The sequence below is a fragment of the Loxodonta africana genome, chromosome 6 (assembly GCF_030014295.1).
Source record: "Loxodonta africana isolate mLoxAfr1 chromosome 6, mLoxAfr1.hap2, whole genome shotgun sequence".
NCBI classification, from domain to species: domain Eukaryota; kingdom Metazoa; phylum Chordata; class Mammalia; order Proboscidea; family Elephantidae; genus Loxodonta; species Loxodonta africana.
Genome location: NC_087347.1, coordinates 81,186,598 through 81,212,125, shown reverse-complemented (window position 1 = coordinate 81,212,125; position 25,528 = coordinate 81,186,598). Strand labels below are relative to the sequence as shown.

The window sequence follows — 25,528 nt, the reverse complement described above, 5'->3', positions numbered from 1 at the left end:
TCAAGACTCTAAATGAGTTAAAAACAGGTGACGTAAATAAGTTGGAAGATGGAATGCATGGAATCAGCTGAGTAATAGTTTATGCTAAGTTAACCTCATTTAGCAATGTAAGAACGTGTACATCTAAGCTAAGGTATGTACCCTAAGGAAAGTTTGTGTCCATTAGCTGACTGTGCGTATGTCAAGGTAAATGGCGAAGATGGAGAAAGGATGGCCCAAGGAGAGGGGAAAGCCCATCTATTGTAGAGAAATGATTTAGAAGAAACCACACCCCACCACTCCCACTCAATTAGTGCTAACTCCCAGGTAAATGGCCATAGAGAGTTTATGAATTGGTGGCAACAGATTCAGCAACTGGGTGGTATGAGAACCTTGTCACATTATTGAAATGGAAACTACCTAAAATTTAGAACTGATCATATATGCTTCATTGTGTGCAGATAATTGTTTCCTGCGTTTTAAAACTTGAGTTTGATATTTTAGGATGCTTATCTGTTTCTTTCAAATGAAGTATATATAAAACAGTAATCATTTATAACTTTGGCAGACATCAGCATTTATTTTTCCTTTGCAGAATTTCATGGAGCCATGCAGGTTTTCTCAATTTTCTGACAAAAAGGAATAGAGGTACTAAGATGAAATGAATTATGTCTAAAAAAACGGATAGATTTTGGTAACCAAATAGTCAAGTGATCATATTTAATTTAATGTGACTTTTGTTAATTTAAAAATAGAAAAAAAAATCTGCTTAGTGATCCTTTCAAGGGAAAGTGATAGCTCAGCTCGTGTATAAAGAACCATGTAAAGATGACTCAGGAGACCTTGGCCACACATTCAGCGGTCAAATATTTCAATGCTTCGTTGCTCCCGTTCCTGTTACAGGTACATGTGACAGCGCTGCAGCTATGAGTGGAATTTTAAAGAGGAAGTTTGAAGAAGTTGACGGCTCCTCACCCTGCTCCTCTGTGCGGGAATCGGATGATGACGTTTCCGGCAGTGAAAGTGCTGACAGTGGGGACAGTGTCAATCCATCCACCTCTAATCATTTCACCCGTGAGTACTGAAGTCATAGCTGAAGCGGATTGTCTGGGTCTACGGCAAAAGTAATTGTCATCTTAGTCATTTTTTTTTTCATCTTTATTGCTATTTATCCTTGTTTTTTTTTTTTTTTTTGTAATTAATCTAAAACAAAAAAAAATGATTTACTAAAAATGAAATATTTTTGAGGCAACTCATTGGACTCCCTTATTGAGATTACTTTTTGCAGTGGATTTTTTGATTATGCCAAACAACTGATTCAATGAAAATGCTGTTGTATCATTTTTACTTTTCCAGCAATGGGCCTAGGCATGGGCATAGGTTGGGAAAGACAGGGCTGGCAGTAAATCCAGGCTCAAATAAATGCATCCTTCCATAACTGAAAAGGTATTCTGTGAGAACAGCCAGGGTGTGTTTAGGAGTGGAAGCTCAAGGTTATGATGAGAAAGAGCTTAGCCGTGCATGCATTAAGAAGAGACGAGAAAGCAGAAAAACTCTCCCCAGTGTGCAAGTGTGTGCAGCCTATGCCTCTTTTCTGCCACATCCCTTTGTTCTCTCATCCCCAAAGATAATATTAAAACCCACAAAGAGATAAAGAAGATGCATGCTTTCTCTTTGATTACTTTTTTGGCACACTAATATCAACGCTTCCTGTCAGGCAAGGTATTATGAGGTTTGCAGGACTGATGAGGAAAATTCTTAAGGTGGTACAATCTACATGCTAAAGGAAACTGCTACCAAAAACCAAACCCATTGCCGTTAGTCAATTCTGACCCATAGGCCCATAATGACCCTAGAGGACAGAGTAGAACTGCCCTATGGTGTTTCCAAGGCTGTGATCTTTACAGAAGCAGGCTGCCACTTTCCCCTGCAGACTTTCCTCCGTGGAGCAGCTGGTGGGTTTGAACCAAGGGCTTTTTGGTTAGCAGCCAAAGCACTAACCACTGTACCACCAGGGCTCCTTGAAAAGAAACTTACTAGAAGTAGCTAAATAATTTTCTTGAATTTCCTAAATAGGAAGGTTTGAATATATCATGATACCATGATAGATAACTGGTCTTGTTTTTTCCATTTTCCAGTTAAGAGGCTGATTGCATTAATATGTGATTCCATAAAGTAGAATTTATTTTGAAAATTTGGCAACCCAGAAAACTAAAGGAATCAATTCCATTTTTAAGAGTTAATGAGGAACACAATAAAACATTTGAACATGAGATAAGTATATTAAAATCAACAGCATTTTATAAACAAGCAAAACTAATTAGAAAATATAATGAAAGGGCAATTACAATTAATATAGCAGAAAATTCATAAACTATTCAGAGACAAAGTTAATGTGTGATGTAGATGATCAACAAAACATTTGCATATATTACAATGGTATGAAATGAGCCTCTGCTTTTGATTCAAAAGAAGCTTCCTGTGTACTTATATGATCTTAGCACTAATACCATATTTTTGCGCAAATAATGTGCATCTTTTGCTTTTGTTTGCCGGCCATGCCCCTCCACCCCCGTAAGGTATAGGTGCCACTATGTCAGGTTTTTTTTTTTACATATTACTGTAAAGAAAAGTTAGCATACCACGCTTTCGAGAATGCCTCGTGGAGGGGGAGGGCGCGGAGGGCAAACACAGAAAGTGCTCATTAAATACGTAAAAATCTGGTAGTTAAACTAATAATAACAAGAACACCTAACGGGTTTATGGTGATCAAACAGAATAAGTGAAATGCTATAAATGAAAGAACTTTGTAAACATGTCAAGTACTAAGCATGTGTTAATATTATTGGATACATGATGTGGTCCAATAGCTTTACATGCATTATCCCTACTCCTTATAGAAATCCTGAGAATTGACAGAGGAAGAATAACTGAGGTCCAGAGAGTCTAAGATCACATAGGATTTGAACCTGGGTACATACATACATACATGTCTCACTACATAGACTCCACCTTTTCCACTATCTCATCCTGCCCTTTAATTAGCATATACTGTTGAACATATCTTTAAAATGTTACTTATTGAGAGCTATAAAAGGAAACTTTAATTAGTGGAGAGACAAGTTATGTTTCTGGTTATAAAGGTAAATGAAGCTATCAGTGCTCTCCACATCAATTTGTAAATATAAGAGTACAATCTGAATAAAACCCTTTACTGAATTTACTTAGAAAGTAATAAAAATCTATTTTGAAAAATAAGCTGATAAGAATAAAGAGATATTTTTGAAAAGAAGACACAAATGTTGAAAAGCCTTTTTAGATATGAAATCATAGTAGAAAAAATACAATTTAAAACTTTTGGTACTGCACTAGATATACAAAAACATAGAAAATTCCAATGTATTACATATGAAAATATAATGTATATGAGAAAATCAGCATCATATAACAATAGAAAAGAGGGTTATTTAATAAAAAGATTACTCAGTAAATGGTTGTAGTGTATATTATTAGCACATTTAGGAAAGAGATAACTTAAATCTACACCTCATGCCATATGCCCAGATATGTCCCAGATTGATTAAATAGATATTTTTTAAAGTCAAATCATGGGGAAGTTGCATATTTGTCAGACATTTGCCAGAATCATTAGCTGAGCTTTGAAGCAATAGAAAAAAATCACACGAGAAAATACTGAACAGGTCTTACGATATGAAAATTTTGAACTTATCTGTTAATAAAAAAAAAAAAAAAAACCAAAGTAAAGGAAACGATCTATATTGAGAAAAAGTATTTGCAGTTAATGTGGTATAGATTTATTTTCTAGAGTATTAAAAAAGTGTATTTTTAAGATAAACACTAAGAAGATCTTCCCCCAAAGTTAATTAACATTATAAGAAGTATGGTTAGCAAGTATTAATAAAATTAATAGTAATAAAATTCAGATTAAAACAATACAAATAAGATGCCATTTCATTCCTGTGCAGTTAGTACTCCTCCCGTGAATAAAAAATACTAATACCTAAGTGCTAGTGAAGATCACAGTACAAATCTTAGGAACTTACATTACTATTGGTGGTGAAATTTAGAAAGCATTTTGGCAACATGTATAAGAGCCATAAAAATATTCATATCTAAAACTCTGCATTTCTGAGAATTTATCTGAAGGAGGAAACATCAAAAACAAGGGGAAAGCTACATAACCAAAAATGTTGGTGGTTAATGGTAACATAAAGAATGAGGGGAGGGGAATTACTTTATGCCAAGAGTGGGAAAATTATCCATTAAGTTATGGTAACTCATACAATGAATATGTTGTCATGATAGTTATGGAGATTTTATGGCAATATATGAAAGTCCATGAGATAATGTAAGAAAAGAAGAATTTTACCCAAGCTCCCAGGCAAAGTCTAAGAGTGTGTAAGGGTAGAGAGAGCCTGGGTTCCCTGCAAAATTGAATATGGTTTGATTTGCTGAGGTAATAGAATGATGGATGAATTCTTATATTATTAATTTTTATTTCTGTTCATATTATGTGTCTCTGCAACAAGTAAGTTTTAAATTTAATCAGCCAAAAATTGCTAACAGTAATGCAGATTATGTTCATGAATGCAAAGCAACAGATTGAAGTAGCATGATCAGCTAAATTATACAATACTAAAAAATTTTCAGCCAACTAGACTTTTGTTATGAGTTATGTCAACTCATAGATTATTTTTCCTATTGACTAAAATAGACATGTTTTATGCTGTCCAAGAAGTTACTGAAAGGTTTCAGGTCATCATTAATGTCAGTGGTAGCTGGCAATGATTAGTTTACTAAATTGCTGATTTGACTTTGTATTAAATGAAATCTAGCAGAGATCTTTCAGGACTTTTTAAAGATAATAAAAGAAATTATTTAATAAAAATTCCCTTTTTATTTAATAGCTTGCTTTGTTCATCATATTCATATTGTAGAGGGAGCTAAATCAGGAGAAATAACAAAGAATGAAAAGACAAAGTACCTAGACTGTTAGCTGTGTAAAAGATCTAAGCATTTTAACCAGGGTGAGAGGAGTAGTTAAGAGGGTTTCTCGTTTCTAGAAATGCATTTAAAATGATTCGCTAGTCCAAGATTTTATATGCAGATTTTGAGAAAATTGTTATTTATTCATCTAGCTGAAGGTATTTACTTATCTGCAGTATTCCAATGTATATTACTTCATGTCGTCTATGGTCGTAAACGTTTGGAAATGTTATTATTGATAAATTATATTTTTAATCTATTTTTCTATTTTCAAGAATAAAAGTAATTACCTATTTTAAAGTAAAGAAGGTTTTTTTAAGACTATCCAATTTATATAGCATTAGAAACTCAAATTTAGTTTCACAATCTCACTCACCATGGGCTTATCTTTAAAATTTAAAATATCCCATGTACTCAGTACTTTATAAGCACTGACATATTGTGTAACATAACATTTTGTTATCGTTGGAGATATAAACATCGGTAAGATTGTTTTTGGTACCTGTCAGCAGCTATGGTAGTAGAAAATTTCATGCTATTCTAAGCTTTCTATTAAATATTCAATTTGCAGCACATCTCATTATGATAATAAAAGCTTAATAGGTATAAATCAGTAAAGACGTGATGCCTTTTTTCCTTGGACTTTTGAGTTTTGCTAGGCAACTAGCATACTTACCAGCGATCAACCAAGGTCATATCTGGTACTTCCCTTGAGACAGAAGCAGCTGGATTCTGTATTACTGTGGAACGCTTTGTTTCATCAAATCCCTGTGGCTCTATAGCCCATCAGCCTGCACTTGAGCACTGTCAAAAGGAGAGCTACAGAGAAACTAGAGAGGACTGAATTTTTTTTCTGCCCTCTCAAGGTATTTGGCACTTCACAAGGGTAATGAGAAGCTGTGTAATGAAGCATCCTCCCAAAAGGCACGTATGGCTTTTTCTGAAACAAAGTGTTTATGCAAATCAGTGTACAGTATTTAGGAAGTGAAAATAAGGAGAGGTAAAAGGATACTCTAAATTGCACGTAAAAGCAGGCAATAGATGTCTTGCCTAGAGATAGAATTTTACAAAACACTAACATTCTTGTGTTCAATTTGGTATAAAAAATGTGTGATTAGAAGCCATCATTATTAACATTTTGTAAATGTAGAAATTAATGTTCAGAGATATATTCATAACTTATCCAAGAGCTGGAATGCAAATCCATGTGTCTCTCTTTCCTTCCCTCCTTCTTTCCCTCCTTCTCACCATTCCTCCCTGCTTCTTCCTTCCTTCCTTTCTTAGTTACCTCTCTTTCTCTCTGAATATGCAATGCATAAACATGCAGCTAAGTCAGAGTCTTCTCCAATGCCATTTCCTTCTCACTGACTCCACATTTTGTAATGGAGCTGGAGATAAAAATCAACAGCAAACACATTTGGACTTGAAACTTTACTGGATGTATGACTGAACCGTGTCAGCTCTGTTAACTAAGCAGGAGAGTGCATTGAAGATTTAGATTCAGTTTCAGCAAGTATCATGTGTCTTACAGGCTCTGTGCTAGCTGTTTTCAGACATGTCAAAGTGAGAGACTCCAAGATTAACTATAACTTGGAGATACAGTGACAGATCATGTCTACCCAGCATTGTGGTTTTAGTTTGAGAACTGAGTATAACAAAGACCAATGTAGCAATCTACCCCTCAATTAACAATTTTCCAGATACTAGAGGAGTGTTCAGGCAGAGATTGAACACAGGGGTTTTAGGGGATGTCTTTAATTTAAGCAGGAGGTAGAATCACATGACCCACAAAAGCCCCTTCCTACTCTGTGATAATGTGATTCTAAGAACAAGGATCCAAAATAGCATTGTAAGTTAGAGCTGAGACCAAGTAGGAAGAGATAAGCAGCATAGGACAAGCCTGCTCTGAAATGCTTCTGTTAAATCAAAAGATGCCCTTATTCTCTGCATCCTCCTGTATTGAAAAAGAACCAATTAGCCCGGGCTTTTTTTTTTTTTTTTTATGGGACCAGTCCTGGAGCCAGCTGAACATCTGCCTGTACTAGGTCAGTGTCCATACTTGAACACCAAACACTGGCCAGTTGAATCATTAGGTGTTTAGTTTGTTGGAGGTAAGAGACTTAAGCAGTTGGGATAGTCAAGAGTGAAGGAAGGTAGATATGAACTAGTGATCCTTTTAGAAAATGCTCACTTGAATGTACTGTAAGTCCTATTGACTAATACAGTGGAATTGTTATCAGATCATTTCATTTGAGAGATCATGGACTCCAATAATAAGGAATCAGAGATAGTTAACTCTTGCTGCATCCCCTGGCCTTATTTATTATTCATCCTTCAGGCTGAAATGTCCTCTCCTCTGTCTTCCAATCTCTGACTATTGAAGTTCTTCACCTGCTACGAGGTTCGTATACAATGCCTTTCTCCATGAAAACTTACCTAAATCTTTCATTTTACTCATCCTCTTTGCCATCGCCTCAGAATCTCCTGGTATTTCATGAACATTCAAAAACTTTGGCAAAGATCTCCCTTCTTTCCATCCCAATATCTTCCATAAAACTGAGTGATATCAGTAACTATGTGGTAACCCATTAGCCTATTTCTATTCCATTCATGTTCTTTGCCACCCTTTTACCATTTAGCGTCTTATGTCCATGGTCTCGCCCAGAATGTTTTTGCTAACTAGAATAGCTCTACCCCTGAAAAACAAATTCCAGTGTTCCAAAGTCAGACCACAACCCCTTTTCCTTCTTTCTTTGTCTTCCTACCCATTTTTGTTACTTCTTACTCTTGTTTTCCTTCAACTTAGCAGTGTCTTAGTCATCTAGTGCTGCTATAACAGAAATACCAAAGTGGATGGCTTTAACAAAGAGAAATTTACTCTCTCACAGTTTAAAACAAAAAAAAAACAAACACAATGCCGTCGAGTCGATTCCAACTCATAGCGACCTTACAGGACAGAGTAGAACTGCCCCCATAGAGTTTCCAAGGAGCACCTGGCGGATTCGAACTGCTCACCCTTTGGTTAGCAGCCATAGCACTTAACCACTATGTCACCAGGGTTTTATCTCACAGTTCAGGAGACTAGAAATCCAAATTCAGGGCACTAGCTCCAGGGGAAGGCTTTTTCTCTCTGTCAGCTCTGGGGGAAGGCCCATGTCATCAGTCTAGGAGCTTTTCAGTACAGGGACCGCGGGTCCAAAGAAAGCATGCTCCTGGCTCTTCTTGCTTGGTGGTAATGCGGTCCCCTATCTCTCTGCTCTCGTCTCTCTTATATCTCAAAAGAGATTGACTCAAGACACAACCTCATCTTGTAGATTGAGTCCTGCCTCATTAACATAACTGCCTCTAATCCTGCCTCATTAACATCACAGAAGTAGGATTTACAGGACATAGGAAAATCATATCAGATCCCATAATAGTGGACATTCACACAACACTGGAATCATGGTCTAGCCAAGTTGACACGCATTTTTGGGGGACACAATTCAATTCTTAACAAGGAGATACTATATTTCTTTACATATCTTTCTGTCCTTCATCATTTGCTCCACTATTCAATCTTTTTTTCTTTTTTTTTGCAGGCCAGGATTCTTAACCACTTTACCCCATATTCTTCAGTCCATATCCCTTTTTCACTGAAAACATCTGAGAACTTTTAAGAAGTTTTGGAGATAATGATAAAACTGTGTGTTTTTCTACTCAGCAGTTCATTATCACCACACAGCCATTCTGCTAGGGGCCTGCAGTCTATTTTCTCTCCCATCTCAAAGCACTAGGTGTTCATCAGGCTGCTCCAGTTGTTTTCCTCTCCTCCTCCTGCTCACAGTAGATCTCCTTACCTTCTCATCATCTTGCACCCTGCCTTCATATTTTCCTACATCCACATGTCCTTACCTTAATAAGCCGGGCAGTTGAAATGAATTTTGAAGGAATGAATGTAAGCTCATTAAAGGTAGAAATGAGGTCTTTGTATGTCTAACACCTGTACTTAATAAATACTTGTATAAATGAATGGACACTTGTTAGACATTTACTATTTGCCGTGCACCGCACTAGAATTAGAAGCTGAAAATCTAAAAGTAAATGAGACATGATCCAGTTTCTGTAGAAACTCATGTTAGTATTCTTCCAACACTTACTGTGTTCTACTTTACATTGTAGTTATTTGTGTACACACCTGATCTTTTCTGGAGATTTATAGAGCTTAAGTGTGTATTCTTCTCAGTGCTTGGAATGGTACCTAGTTCAATGACTACTGAATACTTGATAGATAACATTTAGTTTTCTAAAGGGTTGTCTTTTCTTAATACAACTGAACCATATAGAGTTAAAAAAAATTACTGTGGTACTTCATAATGGCATGAACGTTAGTGGAAATAAATTTATGAGTTAACTTTGTAATATATGATTTTGATGGATGTTGTAGTGATATATCAGGATCCTGATTTATAGGTCATTGTATGTAAATCCATGTAATGGTGAGCCATGTTTTAAATAGGGTCCCCCTGTAATTATGCATTCCTAACATGTGCCTTTCTATTTCATTGGCTTATATTTAGCTTTCCCAGGCAGAAACATCAGTGTTTAATTGGATGCTGTGCAGCTATTTATGCAGTAGCTTTATAACACACTTGAGGGAATCCAAGTTGCTTTCACCTTCACCATCCTTTGAATCATCCAGGATAAAAAGGCATTACCAAGTCAGATCATTAACATTATACCAGTACAGTTCATTTTTTATTGTTTTATTTTGTTTTAAATTCAATATCAAGACCTCATATTTAGCCTTAATAATGGTAATTTCTTAGATTTAGCTCTTTGTTCCAGCCTCCTGAGATTTATTTAAATTCTGTTTTTGTTTTACTTATTTGCTTTTTCTCCCACAGTCATGTCTTACACAAATACAGTGCAAACCTACATTCTTAATTCCATCTTTGTGGTACCATGATGTCCATATTAACTGTCTTCTCTCTCCTGAATTATGGAAAGCTAAACTTGGTCATTAATTAGAACTAATTTTGATATATTCCTTCAGAGTTTTCATCTTGTCTAAAGGTTGCCAAGTGACATTGTCAAATGTTTTGTTGAAATTTTTTCATATACAATCATTGCCCATGACCTAAAATGTAGGGAGTCAGATCTTCCCCAGGTGTTAGGCTCTAGGCCCAAAAAATGACATACAGACAAAATCACCCTTGAAAATTCCTTTTTGTGCTTAAAAAATACAGTACACCTCAACATAAAGAAAATAAAAATCCTCACAACTGGACCAGTGAGCAACATCATGATAAAAGGAGAAAAGATTGAAGTTGTCAAGGATTTCATTTTACTTGGATCCACAATCAACAGCCATGGAAGCAGCAGTCAAGAAATCAAAAGACACATTGCATTGGGCAAATCTGCTGCAAAGGACCTCTTCAAAGTGCTGAAGAGCAAAGATGTCACCCTGAAGACTAAGGTGCGCCTGACCTGAGCCAGGGTATTTTCAATCGTATCATATGCATGTGAAAGCTAGACAATAAATAAGGAAGACTGAAGAAGAGTTGATGCCTTTAAATTGTGGTGTTGGCGAAGAATATTGAATGTATCATGGACTGCCAAAAGAACGAACAAATCTGTCTTGGAAGAAGTCGCCCAGAATGCTCCTTAGAGGCAAGGATGGCGAGACTGTGCCTTACATACTTTGGACATGTTGTCAGGAGGGATCAGTCCCTGGAGAAGGACATCATGCTTGGCAGAGTACAGGGTCAGCGGAAAAAGAGGAGGACCCTCAACGAGGTGGATTGACACAGTGGCTGCAACAATGAGCTCAAGCATAAGAACGATTGTAAGGATGGCGCAGGACCAGGCAGTGTTTTGTTCTGTTGTGCATAGGGTCACTATGAGTCGGAACCAACTTGATGGCACCTAACAACAACAACAACAAAATACAGTGTGTATTGTTACTCAGCAAGTCCCACATGGTCTTATTTTTATTTTTTCCTCCTGTGTTAAATGAAATTATTATTTCTTTAGTTGACCATCAGTAAAGTAGTCGGTGTATGTTTGGGAACCATTGTAAAAGAAAAATATTTAGGTTTGCTATGATTTTTCCTTTTCAAGTGTATCAATTCACTAAGTTTTATATGTAAGTGAAAAAGCAGAAACCTAGGAGCTAAAAGATCCTCACTGTAGTTTTAACTTTGTTACAACTGGCTCTGACCTTTTGTTTGTTAGATGTGAGAATGGGAGTAGATTGATTTTCTACATGTTATAATTTGCAGAGGTTTCAGGTAATGTCTCTTCCCTCCTGTTTACAGTATCATATTTGAGGACATTTTGGTGTTTTCAGTGTTGATGTGTGTGTGCCATTAAAAAAAAAAAAAAAAAAACACGGTCGTCGAGTCGATTCCAACTCATAGCGACCATATAGGACAGAGTAGAACTGCCCCCTAGAGTTTCCAAGGAGCACCTGGTGGATTTGAACTGCCGACCTCCTGGTTAGCAGCCATAGCGCTTAACTACTACGCCACCGGGGTTTCCAATGTGCCATTAGTGTACCATATATAAGTTCAATAGAACATTGTATTTGGTGCATTTGGCTCACAGATTCCATGAAAAACGAAAAACCATGTGAATTATTTTAATTGGCTGTGTTTTCGGTTGTCTTGATTAAATAGATAATGTGCTTAAAGTACAGTCCTTTAAAACTGTGAAAAAAGGCAATTTAATAATATCAGACTGAGTGATAATAGTGATGGTAGTTGAAATCAGGAACTGTGTGTATTGGACAGCTTGATGAGCAAAGAAATATTAAAGACATGAGTGCAATATTCATGTACTTAATGATTTTTAAAAATTATCTATGATGTCTTTAGCTGAAATGTACAAATGTTTAATCAGAGACATTTCATTACCACAAAGAAATGATCTAACTGAAAATATCTAAAGAAAGTTAAAAAAAAAATGAATAATTAGGATTGATTTATCCAGAAAATTTTAAAAAGCGTTAATTAGAAGCATAGTCATCTGATACCATGAAGCGCTATTTATAAAACTAAATACATATGTCTCATCCAGTGTATGTGCTAATTGTGTTTTATATTGGTGGGCTCAACCCTACTTCTCAACAGAGTATGGGGGGTTTTAAGCAGTTTATTTTAAGAGCCTTTAACTGTCTTAATATATCTTCCATCACATGACTGCAATTCCCACCGTTAATGTGACCTCTTTGGGATGACTGTTAAAATCCATAGATGGGTGGCAGTCTATCATAGTGGTTAAAAATGTGGTGTGTGGAGCCGGATTGCCTAGGTTCTCATCAAAGACTGTCTACTTAAAAAACAAAAAATCTCTTCACTATGGAGTCGATTCCAACTCATAGCGACCCTAAGGGACAGAGTAGAACTGCCTCATAGGGTTTCCAAGGAATAGCTGGTGGATTTGCACTGCTGACCTTTTGATTAGTAGCTGAGCTCTTAACCACTATGCCACGAGGGCTGTCTACTTAGAGACAAGAAATTTAATGTCTTTGACCTTTGGTTTCCTCATCTATAATTGCTGATAAAAATAGAACCTACATTATAAGGTTGATGGTGGTTTAAATGAGTAAATGCATGTAAAATACTTTACAGTGTACTTGGTATTTAGTAAATGCTCAAAAAAAAAAAAGTTAGCAATGATAATGATGACAATGACCATGTTGTTTCTAAAGAGAGAGAACACAAATTTTCTTAATGGCTGTTCTGGAAAACTAGCCAAACAGAAAACAGGTCTCCAGAGAAAAGAGACATACAACAGTTACATTTTTGGTAGGATATGAAAGAAGCCTTAGAAAGACCTACATTAGAGATGCAAAGTCAAATATCATCAGAGGCAGGAAGGTCATACAACTGTGAGAAGCAGCCAGGTATGAGACAAGAGGGGGTGGTATAACTAGAGTATGCCTGCCTAAAAGGCATTATATTTAATAATAACAATAAGCCTGTCTAATCAAATAAAACAATTTTTAGGGCCATATTCCATTTGCCAAATGCCAGTTTGCTACTCCTGTCTTAGGTGTGTCACTTTATCCAGGGAACATCATGAGGTTCAAACTCTCCAGCTACAGAAGTAAGAATTTCCAGAGTTTGCTCTCTCAACATTGTTGCTTGCAGTAGTCCTAAAGAATCATAAGAGTTCATAATAATAATCACAACAATAATAGCTGGCATTTGTTAAACATTCATTAACATTCATTCAGTACTAAAGACTGCCCTTATATTTTACAATTTGCTTGCATTAACTTGCTCACAACAATGTATGGGGTACATGCCATAAGTACTTCCATTTTTTTGCATGAGGAACCTGTTGCTAGCAGAAAAGTTAAATAGTTGTCCAGAAGCATAAAGCTAATAAGTAGTGAAGCCAGACTCAATCTTAGGTCAGTCTGACTCAGCATTCTGTACTTTTATACCATTATATTAAATTGTTTTACCATAATGATTCTCATGAGAAATGGAGAAAAGATTGACGTTGTCAAGGATTTCATTTTACTTGGGTCTACAATCAATGCCCATAGAAGCAGCAGTCAGGAAATCAAACGATGTATTTACATTGGGCAAATCTGTTGCAAAAGACCTCTTTAAAGTGTTTAAAAAGCCAAGATGTCATTTTGAGAACTAAGATGCCACTTCATCCAAGGCATATTTTCATTTACCTCATATGCATGTGAAAGCTGAAAAATAAATAAGGAAGACTGAAGAAGAATTGATGCATTTGAATTATGGTGTTGTTGAAGAATATTGAATGTACCATGGACTGCCAGAAGAATGAACAAGTCTGTTTTGGAAGGAATACAGCCAGAGTGCTCCTTGGAAGCGAGAATGGCAAGTCTTTGTCTCATGTGCTTTGGACCTGTTATCAGGAGGGACCAGTCCCTGGAGAAGGACATTGTGCTTGGTAAAGTAAAGGGTCAGCAAAAAAGTGGAGAGACCCTCAACAAGATTGACACAGTGGCTACAGCAATGGGCTCAAATATAACAACAATTGTGAGAATGGCACAGGACTGGGCAGCGTTTTGTTCTGTTGTACATGGGGTCACTATGAATCAGAACCAACTTGACAGCACTCAACATCAAGGGCACTGATTGTGGAAAATGCCATCAATCTTTTTCATTCTAGCTTCACGTTTCAAACCTATTCTGAAAACATTTTATAATATTTTTCATCCAATCAGAAAATATAGTCAAGCCTCCTGCTAATTAATAAAATAGCACATGTATTCCATTTTAAATGAGAGAAGCTCAATAAATATTACATGGATTGGTTCAAACTGAATCTTTTTTGCTTACTAATTCTTTCACGCACACAGCTTTTTGTATCGGTATCATAAACCTTTGTATTCAAATGCCATGACTGAGAGTCAGAATTTTGACCTCTTAAATTTTTCTGAAGCTAAGCCACTCTAGTCTTTTCTTGAGAGACTTTCTTTTCATTTTCTCAAAGTAAAAGGAGCAGGGAAGGCAGAGTTACTGACAGTATTATGACTGAGACCTAGGGCTGGGCATTGTGGCACCTCTCAGACAGGCCTACTTCCCTTCAGGAAATGTTTCAGAGCTGCAGAGAAGGGGGTGTTTGGGCAGCTGCCTCCCCCTTTATTGACCACATCAGACTTTAAAAGTATCTATGGGCTCATTACTGCAGCCATTTGCAGAGCTCTCTCCTAGACCATTTTAATGGAAACATGTGAGAGCTTTTTTGAGTGCTCACCAAGATTGATTTATGGGCAATAGTCACAGCAAGTGTTTGCTTCAAGTCTTTGAATACATTCCCTGAACTCTAGGCACCATGGGAGCATCAACAAAGTGTGACTTTTGTGTAAGTAGCAGGATAGGGAAGTAAGTCTTGGAATGAGAACTTCAGTAAATTTTTCTATAACATTTATCAAGGACAATTTACTAGAAGAAATGGACAGCTTAAAAGTTAAAGATTGGGAGGGGAGAGAGAAGCTAATGTAACTGATTGGACTGAAAATGCATTTTTATGCACTCAGAATGGGAGTTCCAGGGTACAGACTGTTAACATGCTTGACTGCTCGCCGAGGTTAGAGGTTCCACCCAAAGGTGTCTTGGAAGAAAGGCCTGGTTGATCTACTTCCAGAAGAAAAATATAGGATCTAACTGACAACAGCAACTCGAAAGATTAGATAGGAAACCTAGGGGGCAGTGATGTTATATTAATGGGGGAAGGAACAACTCAGAAAAGGAGGGTGAGAGTGGTTGCACAAAGAAGAATGTAATCAATGTCACTAAAATGGACATGTAGAAATGGTTGAATTGGTGTATGTTTTTCTGTATATATTCTTGACAACAACAGCAAAATAATTAAAAAATATGTATATGTTAGAATAGTTCTTTAAGTATTCTTCATTGGCATTTCAATAAAATCTACTTGGTGAGTTAAAATAAAAAAAAGTTACCAAATTCAAAAACTTTTAGTATATCCAGGATCTGAAATCTCTAAATATATTTAACCTTTTATACAATATTACATAGAAAGAGCTCAACATATATTTGATAAATCAATGAATTACATTTTTGACTGGGTGATCACTGAAAGTATGTTGCAAGTAACATGCTCCTTTGTTATGGAGATTAATAATTGAAGTTTCCGTGATCAGAAGTGTAAAAGAGCATGTTACTTGCAACAATAACCAATAAGATTGATTTTAAAGATAACCACGGAGCACAGTTCTACTCTGACACACATGGGGTCACCATGAGTCAGAATCAACTCAACAGCAACTAGTAGTCAGAATATGGAATTAGGAAAGGAAAGCTGGAGGCAAGCAGGAGGAGCATTGCGGAAGGGAGGCCTACGCTTGGCTCAGACACACAGCACAGACAGCAAAAAAAAAAAAAGAGTGATAAATAGTAACATACATCCTGAAACCAATTGCTACTCTTCCAGTAAGCATCTCTAATGGTTTCACTTAAGAGACTGAATCCATTCCAACCTCACAAACCCACCAGGGTGGGTTTCTTTTCAAAAGTAAAAGAAATGTGAGCTTTTAAAAACATTTACTGTTATACACTTGTCCAGGGTGCTACTGTTACTAAGTGGTGGAGCCAGATTCAGATCCAGACCAGCGACATGCCAGTGTTTGAACTCTGAGCCATATGCCTTTCTATGGAAACCTCAAAGTACTTGCTCAATGAAGCCTTACTTTTCTTCTCTGATGTGCACTTCTTAATCCAGGCTTTATTCTAACACTCTCAGAATTCTTTCTGAATGTTATTTAATTTTCTAAGCATAAAAAAATTTGTCAATTTTTTAATTAAAATAAGTTGGTGTTCCTTGTACAGCTTTTATTAGTATTGCAAAAAAAAAGTAAATACACTTATAATTTAGCATATTTGCTCTTGCCTTTACTCTTATTTTTTACAAAGGTTACCTTTATATTGTCTAAGTAATATTTGACAAAACCATAAGATGCTTGCCAACATATTAAATGCTCTTGGCCACATGGAAAGATCTTTTTTAACATTATTTTTGTGATTATTCTCACTAATCAATTAGTTCTTCTATTTTCAAAACTGGACTATATCTATAGCAGCAAAATCAACAGTAGTAGAATTCCCGAATAATAGAAGTATGCATGTGTAAAGAGTGTGTACAAGAGGACTGTATTACCTGCCTTCATTTTACCAAAGGTTTAAGGCTATTTGGGTGAAAATATCCATTACCAATATCCAAACAGAGAAATTCTAAAAATGTTATTTTATAGATATCAAATAGCTCTTTTTCCTTTTGACTGTATGTTTATTTTGTGGTTTGGGTCATTCTCATAAAAAAATTATATTAATATAATGTGTCAGTTAGTCCAAGAGTGTGCTGGGGTGGTCTCGTACTGGCTTGCAAGAGCTGGTCATTAAATGCTCAAGAATACTGTGAACTGGTTGTTAAACACAGCCATTATTAAAAACTTAAATTAACAAAATTATAATTAATTAAATATAATTACAGTTAATTATACTAAAAAACAAAAGTAATAAACATTCAAAAATAATTTCCTAAATATTTTACTACATTTTGCTATTATGTATGCTCTTATCAATAAGCTTATTGTGCTTATTGCTTGTTGTGCTTATTGTGTCTCAGTGATGGAAATACTATTTCTTCCTAGCTCCACCTTCAGTAATGTTAGCTTACTAGCTTGAAATCAGCCACAGCAGGAATATTTTTACACCATGGAATCTGGCAAATGCTTCAAATCAGAGCTTGACTTTTTTGTTTTGTTGATTGTTTAAACTTAAAGAAGTGATAGAAAAAAATGTGAATAATGCAAATTAAGCTTAAAGTTTATCTTTTCTGTAGCTTTTACATTGTAAATAGAATAGAAAATTGAATAAATATCCTTTCAGTATTCAGAAAGTATCTGATTTAGCAAAGAAGTCACTCACATCATTGATGAACAAGTGAAGTTTTAACATGCCTTTGTTGTTTCACTTTCCTCTTACTCATTTACTGAAATGAAAATGTCAACTAGTAATCATGTCCAAACTGTGCCCACCCGTCAATTGCAACCATAGGTTGACTATGGATACAAAAATTAGACAAAAATCAATTAACACATTCTATGATAATCAATTGATTATATGGAATTGTAATAAAGTATTTATATTTTATTATTTGTAAATTGTATACTATGCATTCCTTATATTAATAAAATTAAAAATAAATGTATGCATTTTTTAAAGAGCTAGTTGTTAAACATTTGCCAGAATACTATTGAGTTAGTCCTACAATTTTTTTAAAACTCACCAGGATTTTTTTTTTTAATTTTCCTGCACTTTTCTTTTGTTCTTTTGAATGTTTCGGGTGCAGAAATTCAATGTTTCTTTATTGATAAACTGTATCTTGTTAATTTTCATAAATATTAACTCATTACATATTCTTAAAACTAAGATGTTGAGTGATGACTTATATTTTTTATTTAAGTATCTGTTTTAAATAACCCACCTTTTCTTTTATGTTTCTCAGCTATTTCCAGTCTTCTTCTGCTGTAAGTTTTTGTGGTTGTCTAGCTCCTTTAGTTATAATTTGAGTTTAAAAGTTTCAAGGTCAAGCTTAATCTCAGACTGACTACTACATCAGCTTTGTTCTGTAATAAATACTGAAAGGATATTTATTAACACAAAACCCAGTGCCATCAAGTCAATTCCGACTCATAGCGACCCTATAGGACAGAGTAGAACTACCCCATAGAGTTTTTATTAACACAGGCTAGCCGTAATTCTAGTCAAATAGCTATGCTGTCTGTTCTTCAACACTATAACAAAGTAAGAGAAAATGTATCACAGTAGCTGAAAAGCACAGTTCTAAGACAGAAGTGCTGGATGATCTTTGTACATGGACCATAGTCACATACACATCTGTGACTTTTCATCACAGTGGTGATAGGTCTTTTTGCTGGGCTGTCTGCAAGTAGTTGCTTAAAAAACTGAGAGGGTCTTTTCTTTCCCTTCTTGAAAATTGACGTGCAGTTTTCGTATTAACGTAGCTGTCATTGTCATTAATATTAGCTAATATTTACTAACCACCCAAAAAGTGCTATTATTTAATCATGCTCTAAAAAATTAAGAAAGTTAGGCATCCTTGATTGGAGGAAGACTCACTAACAACCTGCAATACGTGGATGACACAACCTTGCCTGCTGAAAGTAAAGAGGACTTGAAGCACTTACTGATGAAGGTCAAAGACCACAGCCTTCAGTATGGATTGCACCTCAGCATACAGAAAACAAAAATCCTCACAACTGGACCAATAAGCAAATGGAGAAAAGATTGAAATTGTCAAGGATTTCACTTTACTTGGATCCACAATCAACACCCACAGAAGCAACAGTCCAGAAATCAAACGATGTATTACAATGGGCAAATCTACTGCAAAATACCTCTTTAAAGTGTTAAAAACCAAAGGTGTGGACTAAGGTGGGCCTGGTCCAAGCCATGGTATTTTTAATTGCTCATATGCATGCAAAAGCTGAAAAATGAATAAGGAAAAGACCAGAGAAGAATTGATGCATTTGAATTATGGTATTAGCAAAGAATATTGAATTTACCATGGACTTTCAGAAGAACAAACGAATCTGTCTTGGAAGAAGTACAGCCAGAATGCTCCTTAGAAACAAGGATAGCAAGACTTCATCTTACATACTTTGCACATATTGTCAGGAGGGACCTGTTCCTAGAGAAGGACATGCTTGGTAAAGAAGAGGGTCAGCGAAAAAGATAAAGACTCTCCATGCGATGGATTAGCACAGTGGTTGCAACAGTGGGCTCCAACATAGCAACGATTGTGAGGATTGGTGCAGGACTGGACAGTGTTTTGTTGTTTTATACATGGGATCACTGTGAGTTGGAACCAACTCGATGGCACCTAACAACAATAACAGCCACTCTTGCTGTTGAAGAACAAGAGTATTCAGGAGGAAGACGATATGATCCAAGAACTAAACAAATTGACATCTACGCAGATTATACAGCTTCATATAATTGTACAGCAAACCTTAGGAAATCTTTGTTATCCATCCACACTTTTCTCCCACCCAAAGCCCACACAGAGAAAATCATATATGTTGAATGATTACGGAGTGCTAGCAATAAATGACCTTGAGCCAGTTTCATAGGGATTGGAAATGTGCTGAAATTAATTATGGGGTATTAAGAGAACCAAATTTTTAGTAAGACTTAAAGAATGATTTGATAACATATTAGAATTTGAAGAAAGAGGCATATACATATGCTGGAATGTCCTTTTGAGTGTTGTTATTTATGTGGTGTGAATTTATGAGGCCTTTCTTATTCCAAGACACTGCAACATGTTAGGAACACATTCCTTTTCATTTAGACCCACACTTCCCATTCTCCTTTAGATAGGTAGATGATAGACAGACAGACAGATAGCTAGATAATTGATTGATCTACTGTCCCATTTTTCCTTTAGGGATAGTTAAATATTAGGGTTTTAAAAGGACTCGGAGCTATCAGTTACACCTCAGGTAGTATGAACAACTTTGTCCCTGATGAAGGTACCCAGGGCCCTATGAATGTTTCAGATGTGTGAATTATAAAACAACAGTAAAGTCAAGAAAAAAAGCAACAAAAAGAACTAAATCCAAATCTCTTCTTATTTATAGTTTTACTTAAGATTGTTCCTAGAAAAATGCAGATCACAAAGAATTTACTATAGGGAAACCCAATCCCTCTTCTGTGTTTGAATTTTCCATTTATTGAATTGTGAAATTAAAAAATCCCAAGTCAGACTTTTTTTTTCTTCCTACATAATCTTCTTTTAAGTCAAATCACACAGTCTGAAAATTACAACTATGGGATTACATTGAATCTTTTTGCTATAATTTGTTTTTAAAAAAAAAAAAACACTGATAAACTGTGATTGATTTTCCATTATATTCTATAATGTAAGCACATACATAGTCGGTGGTATTAGTATTGGTAGTCCATAAATGCAGTGGCTGATACCTTACATTTGTCAAGGGCTTTAGAGATGCCTTCTCATTTGATAAAAGAACCCTCTATTTTCATATAAGGAATTCATCTGAAGGATATTACATTTATAATTCCTTTTCTACCACCAAATTCTCAATATTGCCTATGGATTAAATGGCCTCAAGCTTTGCTTTTCAACTGCCAATTTTATCCTCTCTTTTTTTATTTCTATATGTACAATTCTTTAACTGACCTCCTTCTGGTCTACAAACAAAATTTCCACTGTTACAGGTAACCAGGCTTCTCTTATTTTAATTTCTTTCCCCTTTGTAAAATAACTTAGGGATGTAGTCACATTATATATCTTAAACTGGAAATCAGAATCCAAACTAAGCAAATGCCAGTTTTTGGTAAGCAGTCGTGCATCGTTATAGTCCAGGTGTTATGCTGAGTCTTGTGACCACAGCTGCTCTTGGCAGCTCTTACAGCAGACATCCTACCAAAATATTATTTGTGTTCTGCTCACCTCCTTCCATCTTTTTTTAAGTACCACCGATGCCAACTCTGGCTTTCTTTTCTGGCTTTTCTTCTCAGTTTCCTCCCAGCAGGCACAATTTTCCTGAAGTGTTCTTCCACTTGATATGCTAACAAAGGAAGCTACAAAGAAATAAAACATGACATGGCCCTCAAGGAACACCTAGTTTTACTGATGGGGAAAGGAGATGCAAACAATTTCCAATGAGCATAAAATGAGTCAGTAGGAATAAAGAAAAATGTGTAAATCAGCACAGAGGAAGAATATTACTGTCTAAAATGATACAAACTGGCAGAGTCTTACTACAGAGGGGATGTTTGGCCTGATTAGTTTTTCTTTATCTAATTACAAAGATTAACATATCTTCATTAAAGAGAATTTAGTAAAAGTTCTCATAATTTTCCCTCTCTAACTTTTTTTTATTCTTCATAAGTTTGTACCACTGAAAAACATTAATCTATTTTAAACGGCACTGCCACGTTTTAGTCTTCATATGTGCGCATGCCATCGCACACGCACCATTCAATGCTTTGTCTTCCCTCCCCTGTTGCTTTGGCCTCATTTACTCCTTGCCTCTTGTTATTTTGATTTCCCACTTGATATTTATACCTATGTATGTTATTAAATGTTTCCACAGATGAAAATGTTTGTTTTGCACTTTACCCTTCAGCTTTACGACTTATCGTATTTTCGTCAGGTCATTAAACACGTTCTACTTTCACAAATCTCCAAAGGCATGCAGAGCTTCTCTCTTTGTGCTGGTCTCTTCTTTATTCTATTTTTGAAACGTCTCCTTTCTAACAGCCATCCCACTGTTTTTCTACCACATTTTCCACATTAAAAAATGATTCCTGAAGTTACTATGGCAGTTAGGAAAGACAGTATATTTCCATTTTAACTTCTTCCTTGCACATGGCTATTTTTAATTCTACCAGCCCATTTCCCTTCTTTCATATGTGTATCCCACTGTTATTATGCAGCTAAGCCTCTTTAATTCTCATCTGGCTTTATAGATGTCTTGATGAGTTAGTTCTGAGTTTATAGATTTTTCTAAGAGTCAAAATCTCTTTTTAAAAATAGTAAATGCAACCATGTATTTAAAAAGATTTTTCTCTAGCACCTATGTATTAGTTTGGCTGCTGTAACAAAATAATAGTAGCTTTAGCTACTATAACAAAATAACTGTATCTTAAACAAAATAGAAGTTTATTTCTCACGTAAGGGTTTAATCATAAGCAGTCCACTGCGAATAGAGCAGCTCCTTGGTTTTGCAAACTCAGGAAACTTATATCTTGTTGTTCTGCCATCCTTAACCATACCACTACCATCTTGTATCTAAAAAGTTGGCTACTAGGCCTCCTTCTATCACGTTCACATTCCTGTCAGAGGGTAGAGTGTAGTAAGGAAAGGGAGGAGAGGACTACTTTTCTTTTAAGAGCAAGACCCAGAAGTTGCATGTATTATTTTTACTCATTCCCATTGGTCAGAACCTAGTCACATGACCTCACTTAACTACAAGGGAGGCTGGGAAGTATAACTGTTAATGGTGTAGCTTAACATTACTAAAGGAGTGAAGAACATATGCTGAAGAAAGAACTAGCAGTCTCTTATCACAATCTATACTCCTATATCCCAGTTTCATTTTTTCCAATCCAGACTTCATTTCATTAAAAAAAATCATTAGGAATCTATTTTTACTGTATCTTTTTAAAGATTGCATACTTGGGCCTCTTGACATAGTCAAGCTCTTGTACAGCACTTACATACTGATTTCTTATACCCCTAAGCAGCAGGATCTTTAGCCATATTTTGATAGTATGTATTCATTGATTGTGTCTTTCCCTCCCTTCTGAATTCCCATTTCTGAGACTTGGATTTCACTTAAAGGTGGATGTTGTCTAGATTTTTGTCTCCTGCCATTACTTTTTCAAAATCTTTTTCCTTCCCATTTGGAGCTACCTCAAGTGAGGTAACTCTTGTCTATCTCCTTCTCTCCACAAAAGATTTTATCTCTTCGTTGGGCTTTTCCTTGGCTTTTCTTGTTGTAGCAGCAAATGAAGTCTGTCAGCTTCATTTTTTCTATTCTTGACTGGAGTTTTCTCTTCCCACCCTAGCCCCTACAAGTAATGACAAAAGAGCCCCAGCTGCTTTGAACAATTACTCAGTTCAATTATCTTTCCTCTTTCATCCTGAGTGGTAAAAAGTTTCACGTAAGCCGTCATGGAATTTTAGAGGGGAGGAAGGAGAATAGTTCTTATTTTAAATAATTTTGATTTTCTGATAAAGGAATTTTATTAAGTAAATATTTTTTATTTATTTTAAGCTTTTCCATAAACATTCAGAAGCTAAAGAACAAAACAGTCTGAATATATGTTCACCATTCTGGCTACCATGTGACCTACTGAAGAGAAGGAACAAAGCCTTCATTGCCCGCTCAATAGAATCACCACAGAGAGCTTCCATTAGTCCCTTTCTCTTTTTGATGTAAGCCCTCAATTTCCTGACTTTCAGGGATGTAAAAGAGTACAAATGTCCTATGAGTCATCCATTTTGAGACATCATAGTACCTACAGAGTCCCTTGCTGGCCAGTTGCTCTCATCCATTGTGAAATTGGTGCCTCATAAATTTGCTTTTAGAGGTCCTCCCTCTTCACAAAAGCTGAATGGATTTTCTTCTAACTCAGAAGCCACCTTTTCATCCTGCAAAATAGACTGAGGTTCTCACGTTTCCTTCTCTGTTTCCTTCTTCCTATCACCTCATTCCTTTATTCTGTCCATTTCAGTTGTCTCAGTTACCATTCACTAGGCTCTTTTGGTTAGGGGCCAGATGTTACACACGTTAATCCTTACAACCCAATGCCATAGATATTCTCATTTTACAAAGAAGAAGCTGGCGTAGAGAGAGAGGTTACAAAGCCTGAAGAAGGTGGGAAACAAAATAGTGACTGAGCAAGGGTTGAAATCCCAGTGTGACTCTGAAGCCAACGCTGCCCTTTACACCTTTGTCACATTATGCTTTTTGAGAAGTCATGCAGAGTAACTGAAACAGTGTGACAGTCCAAAAGATCTGATTTCAAATCCTGACTCCATCATTTTTTGTTGTGTCCTAGGCAAGCCACTGAACTTCTGAGTCCCTTTTCTGTTCTGTCAAATGGGGCTAGTGATCCATTCTTTCATTCAGTATTTACTGAGCAACTCCTATGTGCCAGGCACAGTTCTAGGCACTGGAGATATGGAAACAGCAGTGATAAGACAGACACTATCCTGCTCCCAAGCACCTTAAATTTTGGTGGAGGAGACAAATGATAGACAGACAGACAGTTATAAGTGTGCTAAAGAAAAATAAAACTGTGAAGTGAAAGAAAAGAGGATAGAAAAAGGCGTTTCCAAGAAGGTGAAACTTAAGCAGTGAATGGAAGGAGGGAGCCAAAGGGATATCTGGGGTAAGAATATTCCAGGCAAAAGGAAGAGTAATCACAAAGGCCCAAAGACTGGATTTAATATAACTAACTCAAAAGTTTATAAGTATCAAGTTAATCCTTATAGTGTGTATGGATTGGTATATTACAGGTACATAAATATCTTTTTTCACCCTTTCAAGTTTTCTCATATAGCTAACACTAACTATTTCCTTTTCCAAAGCATGAGATAAATGTTCAAATGCTGAGCACATCTAAAAACTAACTGGTTTCCTTCATTGCTGTTACGTGCAGTTTCTTTCACCACCCTACAAACAAGTTAGACAACCTATTGTGGCCCCCTTTGTGTTCTGCTACCATACTTCACTCCACGTTCATTCTCCTCTTTGCACCCAGTAGTCATGTGGCTTTACCCCATTGTGGACCAACCTCCCCCATAGGTGAAAGTTCTTGATTCTTCCCTGCGTATGAACATAAGGATAAAGATATTCTTCCTCAAACCAGGGAAATCCCATACCCATACCCCATGTTTTCCATATACTCAGCTACATCCCATTTCCTCACAGACACAGTGAACTGATTCTTTTTTCCTTTCTCTGTTGCACTTCCCTCACCATTGTGCAGCCAGAGTCTCTGGCCTCCTTATGTGACACGTATTGCTTATTCTGGCTTTATGCACTTTTGCAAGGTTAGTTCTTTCATAGCTTCCTTTGAACTCCCTCTCCTCCCGTTTGACCACTCCTTTTGATCTCAGATGTTCTATCAATAACTCCTTTCTGACCACTATTTGACGACATAGAGACCTTATGGGGAGGCCATATAACTGGGCTTGTTATCCCCCCTCGATATTCTCCTTCTCCTCCCAGCCTGAGAAGGCCTTGACATCTGAAGCAGGCCCACCCCATCTCCTCTCTTCAGCAGGTGCAATAATTTTTTCTGCAATTTTCTTCATTTCTCTGTTGTCTGTGCCTCCATGCCAGGCTGTTGCTGTTGTTGTTAGGTGCCGTCGAGTCGGTTCTGACTCATAGTGACCCTATAGGTCAGAGTAGAACTGCGGCATAGGGTTTTCAAGGAGCAGCTGGTGGATTTGACCTTTTTGGTTAGCAGCCAAGCTCTTA

The 25,528-nt window shown here is 36.3% G+C and overlaps 1 protein-coding gene across 1 annotated transcript in view; it reads left to right on the top strand.

The window, feature by feature from the left end:
• Positions 1-787: 787 nt before the first annotated feature.
• The window catches only part of CSRNP3 (cysteine and serine rich nuclear protein 3), an 81,820-nt gene continuing 57,079 nt past the window's right edge, over positions 788-25,528 (top strand). The window contains exon 1 of the mRNA XM_010602861.3: positions 788-1,053. Coding sequence (XP_010601163.1) covers positions 906-1,053 — 148 coding nt within the window. The 5' untranslated portion in view covers positions 788-905. The remainder of the gene's footprint in view (positions 1,054-25,528) is intronic.